Here is a 19,153-nt window from a genome sequence, read left to right on the forward strand (position 1 = left end):
TTGGGATCATACAAAAAAGTATGTATGAGTTCATACAAATTAGCAAGCAATTTGCCAAAATATAAATTGGATACAAAGTGCCACGAGACTGCTGACACGTCTCGAGATTGTTTTTCTATTTTGCTGCCCTAGTTTTTGTAATGAAGTAAAGCATTCAGCGTGAATGGCGAATTTATTGTAATAGTCTGTTATTGCAAATTGTTTTATGAGAAACTTAAATTTCTTGGTCATTTGGTTTCTGTTTTCAAAATTAGAGCAGTAGATATGACGACTAGGATGAAAAATCAGGCCACTCAATGATGAGCATTTAAGTCTGCATGACTTTAGCTTAAATCAATGGATTTTAACAGGCATTAGAGTTCAACAGTGAAAAGTGCCAGGCAGTGCCTCAGGTCGTTACCCTAAAAATGAATGTCAAGCACACATAATTTTTATTAAAGATATAACACATTGTACCACTTTTTTCTTTTGACATTTATAGGTGAGAGTTATGTGTGTGGCTCCACCGAAGCCTTTAAAAAACTCGACTACTCCAACAACATCCACAACCCTAACTGGTCTGTGAATGTGAGGGCTTTGGGTTCCAGTAAGTGCCCAACATCTCTAGCAAGCTCGAAATCAGGACCGCAGTCCAAAGAGGGCAAAGACTTCATCAGACCCAAACTGGTCACTGTCATCCGCAGTGGGGTGAAGCCGCGCAAGGCAGTTCGCATCCTGCTCAACAAGAAGACGGCCCACTCCTTTGAGCAAGTTCTCACAGACATTACAGATGCTATAAAGCTCGATTCTGGTGTTGTCAAGAGGATCTACACCCTTGAGGGGAAACAGGTAGGATTGCACATTTATTTTACCTCAGACAACTAATAGTTTTTTTATGTAAGCTGACCTCTTGAACTGGCACGGAAAACTTGAAAGTGTACTGGGATTGCACACTGGGAGTCCTAAATAACTTACATGCTTGTGAAAAAGAAATGTTAGAAATGATTCATTAATCAACAGCTGGGTTACTCATCCTGTGATTGTAAACAGTTGACTCAAATATACATAGACATAAAAGTGTTATGATGAATTGTTCTTCTCTGGTAAATCCTTAGGAAATATCCCAGAAATATGGGGGCTCAATATCCAAACAATGCGGCTCTTGTTATTTAATATTTGAAATGAATTCATACCACAAGCCTTGAATTATGAATAATGAAGTCTCATTATTTCAAATGCTAGCAGAAATCTCTGCCTAACCTGCAGCAAGATTTATGTCAGATCGAGTTTATGAATGGGAATCAGTGTCTTTGCCCACGCAGACTCAAAATGAGAGAATTGGTGTGTCAGAGCATACAGAAATAACTCATGCGCTCGTTTAAAGTCCTCCCACCTTTTTCATGCCGCACTGAAACAGCTGTGCCCTCCCCACGCATGGAGAATGACAAACACACACATGTGCATAACTTACGCTGATAAATACTATGATATACACAAACTTCTGTGGAAAAAATGATTTGATCATACACACTGTAAATAACCACCACAGACATACAATGCTGTTCAAATGTTCACTTATTTTCATTTTTTTAAATAGTTAATGCACTGTTTAATAGCAAATTATATTATCAGGAAAACATTTTGTGAAGTGGAATTTTAAAAAAAACGTATTTATTTAAATGTATTTTATATTTGTATTTGGTTTGTCCCCTTTATCAGTCAAGCTACATGAGCTTCAGTTTGAGAATGAGAATTGAGCATCATGTGCTTCATTTGAAGGAAATCTGAGTCACATGACTAATGTCTCAAATTTGCTCATTTAATTATTAGCTTAGAATCTTAAACATTTCTTATACATTTGACATCATAATGTTTTTCATTCAAAATCCTAAAACATTCTATTTATTTCCAGGTTTAAATTTAATTTGAAATCCCAGATTTTCCAGTGTATGAATGGCACTGTGAAGATCTCTGAACGTGTCTCTGCTCAGCCAGGTAAAATGTGCAAATAAGGAGACGCCATTTAGCTGAAATTCATTAAAAACGAATGAATCTGCAACATTGATCTGTTACCTCTCTCCATTCATCTCTGTGCTGGCGGATCTGCCACTGTCTCAGATCTTCAGACTTCATCTTTTCTATTTAAAAAACCCTCTAAATCACCTTGAATTTGGAAAACTGGACCATAGACGGATTGGAATTGCAGATGCTTCATAGAATGTGCAGTCGTGCATAAAACAATTTATTGGCTTTTTAGAGCAGCTGTATTAAGTAGCAAATATGTATTTAAAAAATAAAATGAAATCCTTTCAGTTGTTAAATGAAACATGATTCAAAAAAAGACTTTCTCCCTCCAGTATAATGTGATAGCAGAGGTAATGCAGTAAGGCATCAAAGCCCTGGTCACCATCCAGATAAAGTAAGAGCATTATGGCTAGCATTATTTTTAGAACAAGGATCGATTGGGCCTGAGGGAGCCGTCTATTGAACAAGCCTGGCCAGACAGTTACAGCACACGATTTTGTCCTGATACAATTATGAACAGAAGCAACAGAAACCAGGAAGGGGAGACAAAGGGAGAAAGTAAAAGGAGATAGCAGAGGGATCTATGTGGGTTAGAGAAAAAAAGATGAATGCATGACAAGTGAAACAGGAGGTGGAGAAGTTCAGGTGTACAATTAACAAAGCAATAAAAGAACAATTTCCTGTTTTTTTGTTCAGTTTGAATTCAGAATCCAGGTGTGGAAGCAGATATGTCAACATTATTGTTGCTGTGCTTTGTTAGATGATTTACAAAAGTAAATCTGAGTGTGTGGGTGATTAATGGAATTTCTAAAGCAATTTTTAGATAGGTTCAGTGTTGTTGAAGCATGAAGTAATTCATTATCTTCTACATAACAGGACTGGGCTGTTTTTTTATTATATCATTGCAGCCTTTTTGCGGTAAGGCTCATATTGTTTTTGCAAAGTTTGCCAAAAAGATTTCTGATTTTTCTTCATGTACATTCTCCATGTACATTCAATTTGATGTGCTAAGTGAGAGTTTGGTAATAGAGCTGACGCAGGATATTATTAAATAAACCATAAGTTTTAGCATTTTTCAGCTGTGTTAATATATGTAAATGAACCTGCCTGTGCCCTATGAAAGAAAAATATGGATTTCTGCTTTCAGTTTGTGAATTAAATCATGCTAATTACCTGCCCTGGTTCAGTGTAATGTAAAATGTACTCCGAACAGAGATGCATATTTCAGGGAAAGCAGAGAGAAATGCCTTGAGCTGATTGGAAAGCTAATTATAAATGCAAAGAATTGCAATCTGATTACTCACATGGGAGGAAGGTTAAAGATGAACGTGATTTTTTCTAAAGTGTCAATGTGTTTCTTCAAGCTTTAGATCATGTTGGCTACTTGGGTGTCAAATGGCAAATGTGTGTTTTCTTCTGTTCATGCAAGTCTGAATTCATATATCCGACAACAGGCCTTGACGTCTTCAGTGATTTATTCATTATAACAGAAGCAACATCTGCCTCTAGCTCTGATGTCTGTAGCACCTGTCTCGATTGTAAAAATAGACATCAGATGCTAGAATGCATATGAGACGCATGTAGCCTATGTCTCTATGTGGAAATGAAATGTGAATGAATGGAAAAAGCTCATGATCACGAGAGATCTGGGTTTTTGGGTCTTTGCGTGAGTCTCATGGCACCTTTCTGATAACCTGTATAATGAGGCCAGATACAGTAGATCAAGGTCTTATTCCATCTTCCTACATATGGTGAGACTTTTCTCTGGAGTTTTACTATAGGAAGTGAAGTATGGGTTGTGACACGTTCTATGGTGTAAAATGTAGTGATGTTGTACCAGAATAGAGCAAAACATACTATGGCTCTGCATAAATGTGTGTGCTTATAGATGTGTGTGCTTGAATTCTGTGTGTGTTATCATCTAAGAGAGACCTCACTAAAAGCACTGCAGTTGGAATTTATAGGATGAAAATTGTCAGTGGCAAGCCATTTAAAAACTATTTCTGGAGTGATTTAGTGAAAAAAGATCTGTGGAATTCTGTGGGTTATGTTGATTTGAAGATGATTAGTGTTAAATAGAGCTGGTAATACACTACCACTAAAAAAGTGTGGGGTCAGTACAGTTGTTTGACAGAAATCAATGCTTTTATTCAGCAAGGATAAAACGAACAATCATGAAAAACTGCATCACGGGTTCCACAAAAATATTAAGCAGCAAAACTGTTTTCAACACTGATAAAAATTGGTGTCTTGAATGATTTCTGAAGGATCATGTGACACGGCATAATGATGCTGAAAATTTAGCTTTGCTATCACAGGAATAAAATACATTTTAAAATGTCAAAATATTACTCTTTAAGCTATTAGTATATTTACTATTTATTTTTGCCTTCGTGAGCAAAAACCTTATGAAACATTAAATAATATCTTACCAACCGCAACCTTTGACAGTAAATTTAAAAACAGTTATTTTAAATTGCAATAATATTTCACAATATTACTATTATTGCTATTATATATCTACTATTTATTTTTGCCTTGGTAAACAAAAACATCAAAAAAATATCTTACCAACCGCAAACCTTTTTTTAATTTATTATTGGCTGCTAAAAGCATAAATTACATCAGAAATGAGTAGATTAACCAAAATATTTAATTAACAAAGAAATGTGCTGATCTTTCGGCTAAGTTTCTGTTCAGTCTTAGTTTTTGGTATGAAATATGTGTTTATTTTGGATGTTATAATCGCTCTGGAAATATAAAAACCAACATTGTGCTACATTTAAACCACCTTACTATTGTAACTTTTTAAAACTTTTTTTATAGTTCAGCTTTTAAATGTCTATTTTTAGCCAGATTTGCATTTGCGAGTACCATAGAGAGATGGAGGTCATTCCTTTTGACTTGAGCTTGTAACCAACCACCTAGCTACCACCCAGGACAATCTAGTTACCACCCAGAACACCCTAGCTACAGAACACCCTAGCTACCACCCAGAACACCCTAGTTACCACCCAGAACACCCTAGCTACCACCCAGAGCACCCTAGTTACCACCCAGAACACCCTAGCTACCACCCAGAACACCCTAGCTACCACCCAGAACACCCTAGTTACCACCCAGAACACCCTAGCTACCACACAGAACACCCTAGCTACAGAACACCCTAGCTACCACCCAGAACACCCTAGCTACAGAACACCCTAGCTACCACCCAGAACACCCTAGCTACAGAACACCCTAGCTACCACCCAGAACACCCTAGCTACAGAACAGCCTAGCTACCACCCAGAACACCCTAGCTACCACCCAGAGCACCCTAGTTACCACCCAGAACACCCTAGCTACCACCCAGAACACCCTAGCTACCACCCAGAACACCCTAGTTACCACCCAGAACACCCTAGCTACCACCCAGAACACCCTAGCTACCACCCAGAACACCCTAGTTACCACCCAGAACACCCTAGCTACCACCCAGAACACCCTAGCTACCACCCAGAACACCCTAGCTACCACCCAGAACACCCTAGTTACCACCCAGAACACCCTAGCTACCACCCAGAACACCCTAGCTACCACCCAGAACACCCTAGTTACCACCCAGAACACCCTAGCTACAGAACACCCTAGCTACCACCCAGAACACCCTAGCTACCACCCAGAACACCCTAGTTACCACCCAGAACACCCTAGTTACCACAAAGCAACATCCTCCCAAACATCCACAACACATTAGTATCTCAGTAGGACAAGTTGGACAAGCATCACTAGTTTATTGATTGATTCAGGATGTTTTGCATATAGATAGTTCCGAATTACATAAGCTTTTGGTGCCTCATCTGATTTGTCCCCTCAGATGGCCACTGACCTGGATCCATTTCTGGTTCTACTGAGTGCAGGCTCAGAGTTTTGCTTGTGGTGCAATGCTTCTGGAAGACACTGCTGACAGACGGAGCAAAGAAGGCTTGCAGCTGAAATTCACAATTAACATGTGTCAGAACTGACCCGTTTACCATCGTTTGCAACCATGCACAGACTCTCCAAATGTCCCTGACTTGGAGTTTTCGGTCCGTCTCTGACTTTCTCACACATCTTCACTGTGCGGTGTACTAGCTACTAGCGCAGTGTTGGTTTGTCTTTCCTCACAAAGGACAGGAGTATGGACATGAGCTAATTTTATCCATGCTTTTTGCTCCCTTATGATCTCTCCTTCCAAAGAAACTGATCACCCCCCCCCCCCCCCAACAGTTTCTATGACGATGTGATCCAGTTGCTTAGTAACGGCCTGAGCCTTTGTGACGTCACTGTGGGGAGTAGTGTGTGTCGGAGTGTGTGGGGAGTTCAGTCTGAGGGAGAGGTAGACGTACGATAAGTGGTTTAGGCCGCGGACATTGCTCTCTTGTTCTTATCCGTTAAGCCTATATTCACACACACACACACACACACACACACACACACACACACACACACACACACACACACACACACACACACACACACACACACACACACACACACAGATTCGTAATGACCTCTGGCATATGCCTCAGGCCGAGACACAGACATAGCAGGCGTGTAATCGGCAATCACTCATGTGTTCGCTCTTCCTGGGGTTTGTCGTACGGACATAACTGATTTTCCGCCCCGTTGCATATGCACACCCTGCTTAATTTGCCATGTCTTTCAGTCTCCATTGTCTGGAGGGCCATTTACCCCCTCTCCAGCTCTCCTCACCTCTCGTCCCCCTGCTGTCCAATGAAAGGGCCAGATATTCTGCTTTTGGCATATGGTCTTGCTGTCCCCAGTTTTTGCAGTCAGCAGAATTTCTTTGTTTCCTGGTGAGTTAAATCCATATTAAAATCCAAATCTGAATTAACAACCCAATCTAGGACTGAAGTTTAATCTGGGTTTCAGTAATGTTCTCATGTATTGTATTTAGTTAAAACTATAGAGGCAAATTGCACCACTTTTGTACGTGGTGCTAAATGTGCTGCATTAAAAAACAAGTTATTGTCATTCTTTTCATCTTTTCTACTGATTCGGATGCCTAGACAGTGTTGTAAGTAGTAGTTCATAGTTCATCCAAAAATTAAAATCCTGTCATCATTTACTCACCCTCAAGTTGTTCCAAACCTGTATAAATGTCTTTCTTCTGCTGATCACAAAGGAAGATATATTGAAGAATATGGGAAACCAAATAGTTGATGGGCCCATTGTATGGAAAAGAAAAATACTATGGAAGTCAATGGTGCCCCAGAACAGTTTGGTTTCAACATTCTTTAAAACACTCGACTTGCGTTATAAAGTAAATTTGGAGAACAAACATGGTTTTAATCTCATAAATTGTCGTGTATTGATGGTGTGCTAAACTAACATGCTAGCTAGCCCTCAGATGCACCTGCCACCTAGCTGTTATTTTTATGATTTTTTCTAAATAGGAATGCTTACTGAAATGTTTCTTTTTTCAAGAAGGACATTTGATACAGTTTCAAATGTGAAGTGAGAACTTTGAAAAAAGAAATTAGGGATTGAGACAGTGTGAATGGCCAGTCGTTAGTAATTAAAATGAAGACAAAAGAAAAACATATTTAGAGCCATAAACAGGCCGGAGAAGTGTGAATGTTTGCAGGGGAGACTGAGACTGAATGGGGCTTGTTTGCACCACAAAACAAGAGAGACAATAGACTGAATGGATGCTTAGAACATGACAATAAACATCAGTTTGCATTTTAGAGTCTAATCAAAATAAAATCATACGACATGCTCTTGAAAAACATTTAACTAAATACAGAGTTTTAGACTTGTCATCTTCAGATTTTTTATATATAACATGGTCAGACATGTGGCTTCAGCTGCAGTGAATTCATATATTGATACAATGCCAACTTCAATATTATTTTTATGAAGATATGTCACATGTCTGTCCTGTCTTGGTTATGCACATGAGTGTTTTGTTATGTTGGGCCATGTGCTCTTGTTATTGTCTGGTCCCTCCCCCTTGTTATCTGATTATTGGTTTATTTGTCCCACCTGTTATCCTCGTTACCCGCCTTATTTGCCTTCCTATTTAGTCTTCCTGTGTTCGCTGTCCTGTGCTCGTTCGTTGTATTTGTTACGTGTATTCGTCGTGTTGAGTTCTGTTCCTGGAGCGTCTGGCTCGGATCCTGGACATGCCTGTGTCTCCTGTTCCAGAGCCGGAGCCAGTGTCTGCTGTTCCAGAGCCGGAGGCAGAGCCAATGCCCGTTCCAGAGCCGGAGGCAGAGCCAATGCCCGTTCCAGAGCCGGAGGCAGAGCCAATGCCCGTTCCAGAGGCGGAGGCAGAGCCAATGCCCGTTCCAGAGCCGGAGGCAGGGCCAATGCCCGTTCCAGAGCCGGAGGTAGGGCCAATGCCCGTTCCAGAGCCGGAGGCAGGGCCAGTGCCCGTTCCAGAGCCGGAGGCAGAGCCAGTGCCCGTTCCAGAGCCGGAGGCAGAGCCAGTGCCCGTTCCAGAGACTGAGGCAGAGCCAGTGCCCGTTCCAGAGACTGAGGCAGAGCCAGTGCCCGTTCCAGAGACTGAGGCAGAGCCAGTGCCCGTTCCAGAGACTGAGGCAGAGCCAGTGCCCGTTCCAGAGACTGAGGCAGAGCCAGTGCCCGTTCCAGAGACTGAGGCAGAGCCAGTGCCCGTTCCAGAGACTGAGGCAGAGCCAGTGCCCGTTCCAGAGACTGAGGCAGAGCCAGTGCCCGTTCCAGAGACGGAGGCAGAGCCAGTGCCCGTTCCAGAGACGGAGGCAGAGCCAGTGCCGTCTGCCTTCATGGACCTGGACTATCTGGAGCGCCTGGCTCGGATCCTGGACATGCCCGTGTTTGCTGTTCCAGAGCCGGAGCCAGTATCTCCTGTTCCAGGGCCGGAGCCAGTGTCTGTTCCAGGGCCAGAGCCAGTGTCTGTTCCAGAGCCGGAGCCAGTGTCTGTCCAGGGCCGGAGCCATTGTCTGTTCCAGGGCCGGAGCCATTGTCTGTTCCAGGGCCGGAGCCAGTGTCTGTTCCAGGGCCGGAGCCAGTGTCTGTTCCAGGGCCGGAGCCAGTGTCTGTTCCAGGGCCGGAGCCAGTGTCTGTTCCAGAGCCGGAGCCAGTGTCTGCTGTTCCAGAGCCGGAGGCAGAGCCAGTGCCCGTTCATGAGCCGGAGGCAGAGCCGGTGCCCGTTCCAGAGCCGGGGGAAGAGCCGGTGCCCGTTCCAGAGCCGGGGGCAGAGCCAGTGCCCGTTTCAGAGCCGGGGGCAGAGCCAGTGCCCGTTCCAGAGCCGGAGGCAGAGCCAATGCCCGTTCCAGAGCCGGAGGCAGAGCCAATGCCCGTTCCAGAGCCGGAGGCAGAGCCAATGCCCGTTCCAGAGCTGGAGCCAATGTCTGTTCCAGAGCCGGTGCCTGTTCCAACGCCAGAGCAGGTCTTCACTGCCCTGGCCGCCCGAGGGGTCTTCACCGCCCTGGCCGCCCGATAGACTCTCTGTTTTGCCCTGGTCTCACCCTCCCGTTCTGCACCGCCCTGGCCGCCCGATAGACTCTCTGTTTTGCCCTGGTCTGTCCCTCCCGTCCCGCCCTGGTCTGTCCCTCCCGTCCCGCCCTGGTCTGTCCCTCCCGTCCCGCCCTGGTCTGTCCCTCCCGTCCCGCCCTGGTCTGTCCCTCCCGTCCCGCCCTGGTCTGTCCCTCCCGTCCCGCCCTGGTCTGTCCCTCCCGTCCCGCCCTGGTCTGTCCCTCCCGTCCCGCCCTGGTCTGTCCCTCCCGTCCCGCCCTGGTCTGTCCCTCCCGTCCCGCCCTGGTCTGTCCCTCCCGTCCCGCCCGAGGGGTCTTCACCGCCCTGGCCGCCCGATGGACTCTGTGTTTCGCCCTGGCCGCCCGATAGACTCTCTGTTTTGCCCTGGTCTGTCCCTCCCGTCCCGCCCTGGTCTGTCCCTCCCGTCCCGCCCTGGTCTGTCCCTCCCGTCCCGCCCTGGTCTGTCCCTCCCGTCCCGCCGTGGTCTGTCCCTCCCGTCCCGCCGTGGTCTGTCCCTCCCGTCCCGCCCTGGTCTGTCCCTCCCGTCCCGCCCTGGTCTGTCCCTGCCGTCCCGCTCTGGTCTGGTGTTTCCTTCCGCTCCCGCCCCGGTTTTATGGAGCGTCTGGTAGCCGCTCCGTAGGGAGGGGGTAGTGTCACATGTCTGTCCTGTCTTGGTTATGCACATGAGTGTTTTGTTATGTTGGGCCATGTGCTCTTGTTATTGTCTGGTCCCTCCACCTTGTTATCTGATTATTGGTTTATTTGTCCCACCTGTTATCCTCGTTACCCGTCTTATTTGCCTTCCTATTTAGTCTTCCTGTGTTTGCTGTCCTGTGCTCGTTCGTTGTATTTGTTACGTGTATTCGTCGTGTTGAGTTCTGTTCCTGCCCTGCCTTGTTTGTTCTGGATTTAGTTTGTAATTTTTCTTTGTAAAAGTTTTCTTTTGTTTATTTTATGTTTTGGTCTTTATTAAATACTTCTTCTCTGCACTTGAATCCACGGATTTATTCCACACCACGCACCGTGACAAGATATTTCGTAAAAAATAAATTTCTAATAACTTTACAAAACTTTGAAGCTATTTATAATTATGTTTTCATTATGACAATAATTAATTCTACATGTACAATAAACTGCCAGGTGTCAGCTTTCAAATGAGATCATACTTGTGCTTTTAGTACAAAGGGTTCATGAACTGTATGTGTTTTAGTTTGGCTATGCCATTTCTGGGGATTTTACAACAGTGGGGTTGAAGCTTAACAGGTTAAGGCTTAGTAAATGATGACAGAATTTTCAGTTTTGGGTGAACTATCCCTTTAATGAACACATCTCTGCCCTGCATCTCATGTTTTAAACACGTTCTGTGTGAATTAGATGCTGCAAAACACACGTGCACTATGGTCAAACATCTCCGTCTATCACGTTTACATAGAAAGAGATTGCAAAAAACACATTCTGGCCAAGTACGCCAGTCCGTTACAACTCACAATTGACTCATAAGATTGAGAATTGTGCCATGCAGATTGCTTTCGATACAGATTTTTTGAGCATGTTTGTGATGTTACCTGATTTGCCTAATTAATTGAATAAACTTGGTGCTACAACAACAAAGACAGCATTTGAGAATAAACTTCAGTGAATACCCAAAAAGAAGTGCAGTTGTTGGTTTAGCTCATCCATCCTCATTTATTCTGAGTATGCTGTAGTGTGTCAGACAGCAGTATCTGGAGATCTGATTTTAGCCACTCCAACCAGAGTGTGTGTGTATACAAGTATGTGAACTTTTGTGTCAACAGCTTGTGTTGGGGCATGAAAACACAGTGTGTGTGTGTGTGTCTATTTGCTCAGAAAATGAACTCTCAATGCAAATCATTTTAATGTGTGTCTTCTGCCAAAACCGCACACAATGGAAGCCAAAAAATGAGGGGCATTTATATCTGTCTTGTTAACTCAAGCACCCCTACTGGCTTTAATTTTTTCGTGTTCTGTTTTTCATTACTCTTTTGTTTTTCTTCTAGACAAGTGTTGTGTATTGCATAAGTGTTGCTGCTTTATATGCTCTTAGATGACTTTGAAAATGATCTCTTTGAGAAACGCTCATAATTAATTCATCATAATCATCATTATCATACCCTCATCTTTTCTGTAATAATAACGTCCACATTGAACTTTCTAATGAGAGACTGTCTGGTGAGACTATCATCAAAGAGAGAGCGAGCGAAACTGAGAGAACCGTCTGATCATCTGAAGCTTCTTCTTTTCTCGGAGGACATGGTTTTTATCGTTCCCTGCAGTTCTGTAATAATAAAATGAGTCCTAATCTCCTCCAACTTCTGGCATAGAATCTGTCTTATGTGATTGAGATCTTATGTAACTGCTCTTGTAGTCTGCTTGGCATTTGGCAGGCCTGATTTAGGAGATAAAGATGGCAGCTAATTCATCTGAAGAAGCTCCACATTATAGCAGACAGTGACTTTATTAGGGCTGTTCCCATGACTCCTGGTGCTCTTAAAGGAACAGTGCACACAAATATGAGACTTCTGTCACTGTTTACCCCTTATCATTTAAAGAATACATGATTTTCTTTCTTCCATGAAACATAAAGGAGATATTGGTGTAAAATGTCAGGCTGCTCTTGCTTTAAATGACCAAAAAAGCATCATAAAAGGAACCTAAAAAGATGTCCATACAACTTCCGAAGTCCAGCAATAGTTTTGTGTGAGGAACAGACTAAAATTTGCACTTCTGTTCAACTTTTTATATTTTTGAAAGAAGTCTCTTATGCTCACCAAGGCTGCATTTATTTGATCAGCACCATTTTCAGTCACATGATCCGTCAGAAATCATTCTAATATGCAGATTTGTGCGTCTTAATATTTTTGTGAATGTGACTTTTTTTTGCATCAAAAATAGTGGCATGCATTTTAATGTGATATATTTTCGATATTGTGAAAGCTGTCGTGTGATTTCCGAAGTCTTTACAAGTCGTATGAACAAGTTTAAAGTGTTAGTTCACCCAAAAATGAAAATTCTGTCATTAATTACTCTCCCTCGTGTCGTTCCAAACATGTAAGACTTTTGTTCATCTTCGGACCACAAATGAAGATCTTTTCGATGAAATCTGAGAGCTTTCTGTCCCTCCATTGACAGTCCATACAACTACCACTCTGACGCTTCAAAAAGTTCATAAAGAGATCGTAAAACGAATCCATATGAATCGAGCGGTTTAGTCCGAAGACACTCGATCGGTCTATATGATGGACAGATTTAATTTAGGGTTTAGCTTTTATTTACTATCCCTTTAATGGTGCTTTTATGATGCTATTTTGTTCTTTTTGGAGCATGAGTGTTTGAGCTCACTTAAAGTGTTTAATTTTATAGAAAAACAAGAACGTGAACATCCTGCCTTAAACCTCCTTTTGTGTTCCACAGAAGAAAGAAACTCCTGGACCTAAAAGATGTACCCAACTATGTCAGGAGGTTCAAATTTGACATTATCAAATGTCAGGGCGTCAAATTCATCTTGCGTTTCATCTCATCCGAATGCAAAACAAGCTAAAGACATCGGTTATTTTGAACACTGTGCGGAGGCTTGAGGAACACTCAGATGGAGGTGGGCAATAATTCAATCTGTTGTCTGAAAGCTTCTTCTGCTTAAGGACCAGCCTGTTTTGATGAGACATGAGCCTCCCACGATCATATTGTTCCCTCACTCCCTCTACGCACATTTACACACACAAACACCCACACAAACACGCACATATGTGTGTAGGATGGTTGTATATGAGCTTGCGGTTTGATGTTCTACATTTCTACCCCTACAGACTCCCTGCTGCTTTACACACGCACGCATGTGCAGGTCTGTGGGCGTCCACATGGGCTGAGAATGAGTGTAAAAGTATGAGCTGGCATCTCGTTGGATCCTTCATGCGGGTCACATTGCTTCACCTCTGTCATGGCAACAGATTCCACCCGGGACAACTAATCTGGGTCCCATCACCTGATACTAACGGGATTAACCACCAGTCTGGTACTCAAGACTTGCACTTTAACTCTGAATGAGTGCTTTGAGAAAGTAAAGGAGGAGATGCTTTTGCCCTTGTTTTTGTTTGTGTCTATTGCTGCACTTTTGAGGGCACTTGTTATTTCTCTCCACATTTCTCTGCAAACATAGCTTTTTTCTGTCTCTTGCCAGCAAACACATGGTATAACATCTTGTGGGTCTATTTGCTTTGGCGATGGGAAAAATGTCTCTGTTGCAGTGCTAGACGCTCAGCACCAAGGACAGTGCCGCTCAGGGGAGTGAGGTAACCAGAGGACCGGGGAATGCCGCAGTGTTCAGAGTTGAATATTTTCAACTTTCTCGGTTTAATATGCAGATACTACTATCAGTAATCTGTTAATAGGTTCCCTGAAAAGTAAAAACACTCACTCTGATTAGCCTGACATAGCAAACCTAGCTCAACCAATGGCATGAGTTTGGGGCAGGGCTTTCTGTTTGTCCAACCAATGACTTTTTTGTTTGGTGCTGCTCTCACAAACATTTACATATTTTAGTCTCTCACTAACATTCATGTATTTGAAGACAGTATGAATTTTAAAGGTCAATATCGCATAAAAATTGACTGATTTTATTTTCTTAATACACATTATTGTTCTTTTTGTGAACCAGTGATATTTTAGTATTATTTATTTACTTTTATAGTATTCAATAATATTTTGAATTAGCTTTTAATATTTTCAGTTTTCATTTTCAATTCTACTTTAAGTTTTAGTAATTATGTTTTTTTTATTAAATAATTCTATTTATTTTAATTAAATTTTATTTCAGTTTTAGTTTTTAGTTATTTTAGTGCTTGAACTTGTTTTATTTCAGCTATCTGCCAAGGCAACATTTCACATTTTTGTTGTTTGTTGTTTTTTCTCTAAGTTTTCATCTATTATTTATATATTTTATTATTTTAGCTTTAATTCAATTAACAAAACTTTTTAATAGCTTTAGTTTTAGTTAACAATAACAGTGTACTAATCAGTGCAAAATTATTTTTAAGAAACTTTTTACCCAAATTCAACTATAAAATGACTAAAATTGGAAATGCCCATTTAAGCATTGTTTTAAATAAAAAAATCTTCCAATTTTTTTTTTTAACATTTTGACAGTACACTCAAAATTAGATAAATAATATCTTTCTTAATAATCCAGTGATCACTCTGAGAATAATGCAAACCAAACTATGTTAAAATGAAACCTGACTAAGAACAACTAAAACACAGGGCTATAAATGGGAAGAACAAACAAAACCAAGACAGAAACTAATACATAACTATAGAAACAAACAAGGACATAACCAGTAACCAAAGAAACCGAAACTAAACAAAGCAGGGAAACAGGAACTAAAGGAAGCAATATAGAAAATCAACATAAGAGTCCTTAGAACAAAACATAAATCTGACATACTATAGGCCTGAGATTTATGTATTTCAATTGCATATATCTTTTATATGTATCTTTTACACATTGTTAATTTAACATAAACTAATAAACTTCATGTGATGCATACATAAATGAAACGGCAAGAAACAGGTAAGATTTCTGTAATAGTAGTAATAAACTGAATGTGTTTTAAATACACAATAACCAGATTCATGGTGATTCTAAATCATTTGAATGAATGTATTTTGAAAATATGATTATTTAAATAAAATCAAATGGGTGCAAACAGTTAAAACTGTTTACCGCCATGGGCTAATATCATGACACGTCCAGATTTAGCAGAGTTAGGGGTAAACATATTTTGTTAACCCTTGAACAACATTCCTGTCCGAAAATATGATCCTAACCATATCCCTAATCCTAAACTTAACCCTACCCATAAATGATGTCTAAAATCAGAGGGAAATGATATAGGTGAATAACACTGACATAGAAGCACCTAAGCCTGGTTGTAAGCCTAAACTTGACATAAACTGTAAACTTGTCCCTCAAATCTGATTGGTTGATTGGAATGTTGATCCAGGATCAACAAGGATGTTGATACAGGAACATGTTGCATTTGGTAAAATCAGGTTCTGCCATATATCATGCCATTTTTAAAGAAAAAATATCTGGTCAGGGATCAGCCTCCCCACTTTCTCATACAAAAATAATGTAATATTTTGGAGTTTGGATTATTTTTGGATCTTTTTTTGTCCTTCATATTGTCCTCCTTTTTGATGACGGCATAGTGTACTTGTGCAGATATAAACCCGACTGGCCTCACTTTCTGTTCAGTTCCTCAAGTAGTTCCAGACATTTTGTACAGAGTTCTGTTCCTCTGTGAAACTTTCCTGAGAGTGATTAAAAATAGCATATCACAGTTTTTTGTCTTGCTGAAATAGCAGAGCCGAGGGTGAGAACAAGATGGAGCATCTGTACTGCAGCAAAACACTACATTTTGTGTTTTGAAATGTCTCTTTAAGGCAGTTGAATTTATTCAGTGGGGTCCAAAAGTCATTTTTTCAGATTAATTTTTTTCTTCATTAGATCAGTAAGATCGGCATTTTAAGTTTTTGTTCCTAAAAGCATTCTAAATTTATCTTAATTTGACATTTATTATTTTACATCTTTGTTTTAAACTGTTCAATTTCGGTGTTAAAATATTATAATAATATTATGATTGAATTTAAATATAATTGATATAATTAATAATTTGCAACGTACTGCTCATGCTGTATTTAAGACACATTTTCCGACCTAGGTTTGTGAGTGATGAGTGATGGAAAATGTGATGTTTGAGTGTTTTATTACTGACATTGAAGTTTTGAATCAATAAATGAGATAATCAAGTTTACCAGAGCATTTCAATTAGATTTACATGCAAAAATATGGCCAGTTTCTTTGCTGTTCTTGTTTTCTTAGTGTATATGTAAACAGCGACACCTAGTAGTCTCATAAATCATTGCACTATTTAATTTAGGTAAATACTCTATTCTAGTAAAGAATCTAACCCGCACATATTCACTGTAAATTCTAAAGAACATTAAATGTTTTGAATAGACCTTATTCAGAGCAGCGCCATGACAGGACAGTGAGGCTGTGAGAGATTGGCTTGCCGTGTTCTCTGTAAAAAGCTGTATAAAGCTCCAACATCACTTTTCATTTTCCAAAGCTCATATGGATGTGTATTTTTGTAGCAAAAATATTATTTTCGTCAGCAGAACAATCCAAAAACACTTTAAATAACAGTACAACCCACTGAAGTTGGGTTTTCGCACATCACCTTCATCCCAGAGGTCTTTCCGATCCGTGGCGTGCCCTGATGTGGAACTGTTTTTCTGATGTTTTTAAATCATCTCTTGGTGAAAAACATCAGAAACAATTCTTATCCTTAAGGCCGGGCGGAGCTCCTGCTGTTTTGGACATATAGTTCTCAGAACAGTCCCTTTTATCCTCCTCTTCTTCTCTTTTTCTCGTATCTTAGTAGCCTACACCACATGTTGTAAACTGTCAGTGCCATGTCATTTAACTATTCCATGCATGTCTATCCCTCAAAGCCTGGCTTTCATTCCCGTAACAAAATCAAAGATGGCGCTGCTGAGAATAAGGTCTGTTGCTCTCAGCACAACAGCAGAAAAATACATCATGCGCTGCCCCACATTTTCCCCTAGATGGCGCAACTGAATTATTGCAAATCGGGAAATAACTATCCAGTTACCTTTGGGGTGAGACTGTGCCCATCTAACCCGTAAAACATACGATTTAAATTTAATAATGTATGCTTTCTGTCATGGAAAATAATGAAAATTTTAAAATTGTTAAGTTTATTGCATGCTTAATGGAAAATTAAACAAAAAAGATTTAATTTAACGTCCTTGCCATTTAACATCTCCATCAAAGCTGCTGTTCAGAAACAATTCATGTTATAAGCATTCAATCGTTGGATTTTTCTGCCGTTTATTGTGCCAATTATGCTTGATCACTTTGTTCCACTAGAGAAACAGAGAACTTCTGATCACAGTCGTTGCATAAAAGCGAACTTGTTTTTACATTTCTTTGCGACATCAAAGCTACGTTTTCGCTCTGGGAGACAGCTATCTCCGTCAGCCTGGGATTGACGCTTTGCTGCTTCCACCTATCTTACTTACTTTCTCACTCTTTCTCTCTCTCACCTCTTTTCACACATCACCTTCATCCCAGAGGTCTTTCCGATCCGTGGAATGCCCTGATGTGGAACTGTTTTTCTGATGTTTTTAAATCATCTCTTGGTGAAAAACATCAGAAAAAATTCTGATCCTTAAAGCCGGAGCTCCTGCTGTTTTGGACATATAGTTCTCAGAACAGTCCCTTTTATCCTCCTCTTCTTCTCTTTTTCTCGTATCTTACACCACATGTTGTAAACTGTCAGTGCCATGCCATTTAACTAATGTTTTTTGCGCCTGAAAATGCCATAAATTGATCTCCATTAATCTTGGACTTCTGTGACATTTAACTCTAGGTATTGAACTTCGCTGCATAATTCATCTGTTTGTGCTAAATGATACCTCAAATTGCGCAGCTTGTTGAGGAGAAGTGTGCTATTACATTTGCAAGCAATCAGATTTACAATTTGTTTTCTGAGTGCTTTAGCATGCTGCTAGGCAATTGTGTTCTGAATGGATTAAAGGGTTAGTTTTTTTTAAATTACACTCTCATGTCGTTCAAAAACCCTTAAGACTTTCGTTCATCTTCGGAACACAAATGAAGATCTTTTTGATGAAATCTGAGAGCTTTTTGTCCCTCTATTGACAGCTACGCAACTACCACTTTGACACTTCAAAATATTCATAAAGAGATTGTAAAACGAATCCATATGAATTGAGCGGTTTAGTCAAAACTATATGATGAACAGGTTTAATTTAGGCTTTTATTCACACATTGATCAGCAAACATAAACAGAAGCTCAACCGAATGTGCTCGATGTGCAAGAACAAAGCTCATTGGTTCTTGCAGAATCTCAAACGCACTTCAAGCGAACATGCTTGAGTTTCCATTTACCAAAACTGATGTGTGAGTTGATGAATTTTTATATGTGGATAACAGCCGAAATTAAATCTGTCATATAAAGCGAGCGTGTCTCTTAAAAGAAACTAGACTAATGCTTTCAATTCATATGGATTCGTTTTACCATCTCTTTATGAACTTTATGAAGCGTAAAAGTGGTAGTTGCGTAGCTGTCAATGGAGGGACAGAAAGCTCTCCGATTTCATCAAAAAGATCTTCATTTGTGTTCTGAAGATGAACGAAAGTCCTACGGGCTTGGAACGACATGAGGGTGAGTAATTAATGACAGAATTTTAATTTTTGGGTGAACTATTCTCTTAACCAAATCACTAAAAACACTTTTGTAGCTTGTTGAGGAGAATTTTGCTAAATTCAGAATAATTTGCAACTGCCCAGCAACATGATTGAACCAGTGGCAAGGCCAGAGATTTTAAAGTGAGTGGATCTTGGTAAAAACAGGGTGGACCAGTGCTTACTAAATTAAGACAATTACGAATAGTTAAATGTGATTCATTGTCAACCAACAGTATTAAAGGTTTCTATTTACAACATGTTTTTGTATCACGGAGACAGGGATAGCTGCAGGTCAGAGAAATTGGCGTGCCGAAAGGTTTCTCATTGGTG

General features: G+C 40.7%; 1 protein-coding gene across 4 annotated transcripts in view; it reads left to right on the forward strand.

Annotated features, from left to right (window-relative positions):
* Positions 1-19,153, forward strand: part of dclk1a (doublecortin-like kinase 1a) — a 56,568-nt gene that overhangs the window by 3,253 nt on the left and 34,162 nt on the right. For all 4 annotated transcript variants that reach the window (XM_077242275.1, XM_077242273.1, XM_077242278.1 and 1 more), the window contains one exon: positions 482-828. In XM_077242275.1, coding sequence (XP_077098390.1) covers positions 482-828 — 347 coding nt within the window. The remainder of the gene's footprint in view (positions 1-481; positions 829-19,153) is intronic.

The sequence above is a fragment of the Siphateles boraxobius genome, unplaced genomic scaffold, assembly GCF_051911475.1.
Source record: "Siphateles boraxobius isolate OS27281-9 unplaced genomic scaffold, OSU_SipBor_1 25, whole genome shotgun sequence".
Lineage (NCBI taxonomy): Eukaryota > Metazoa > Chordata > Actinopteri > Cypriniformes > Leuciscidae > Siphateles > Siphateles boraxobius.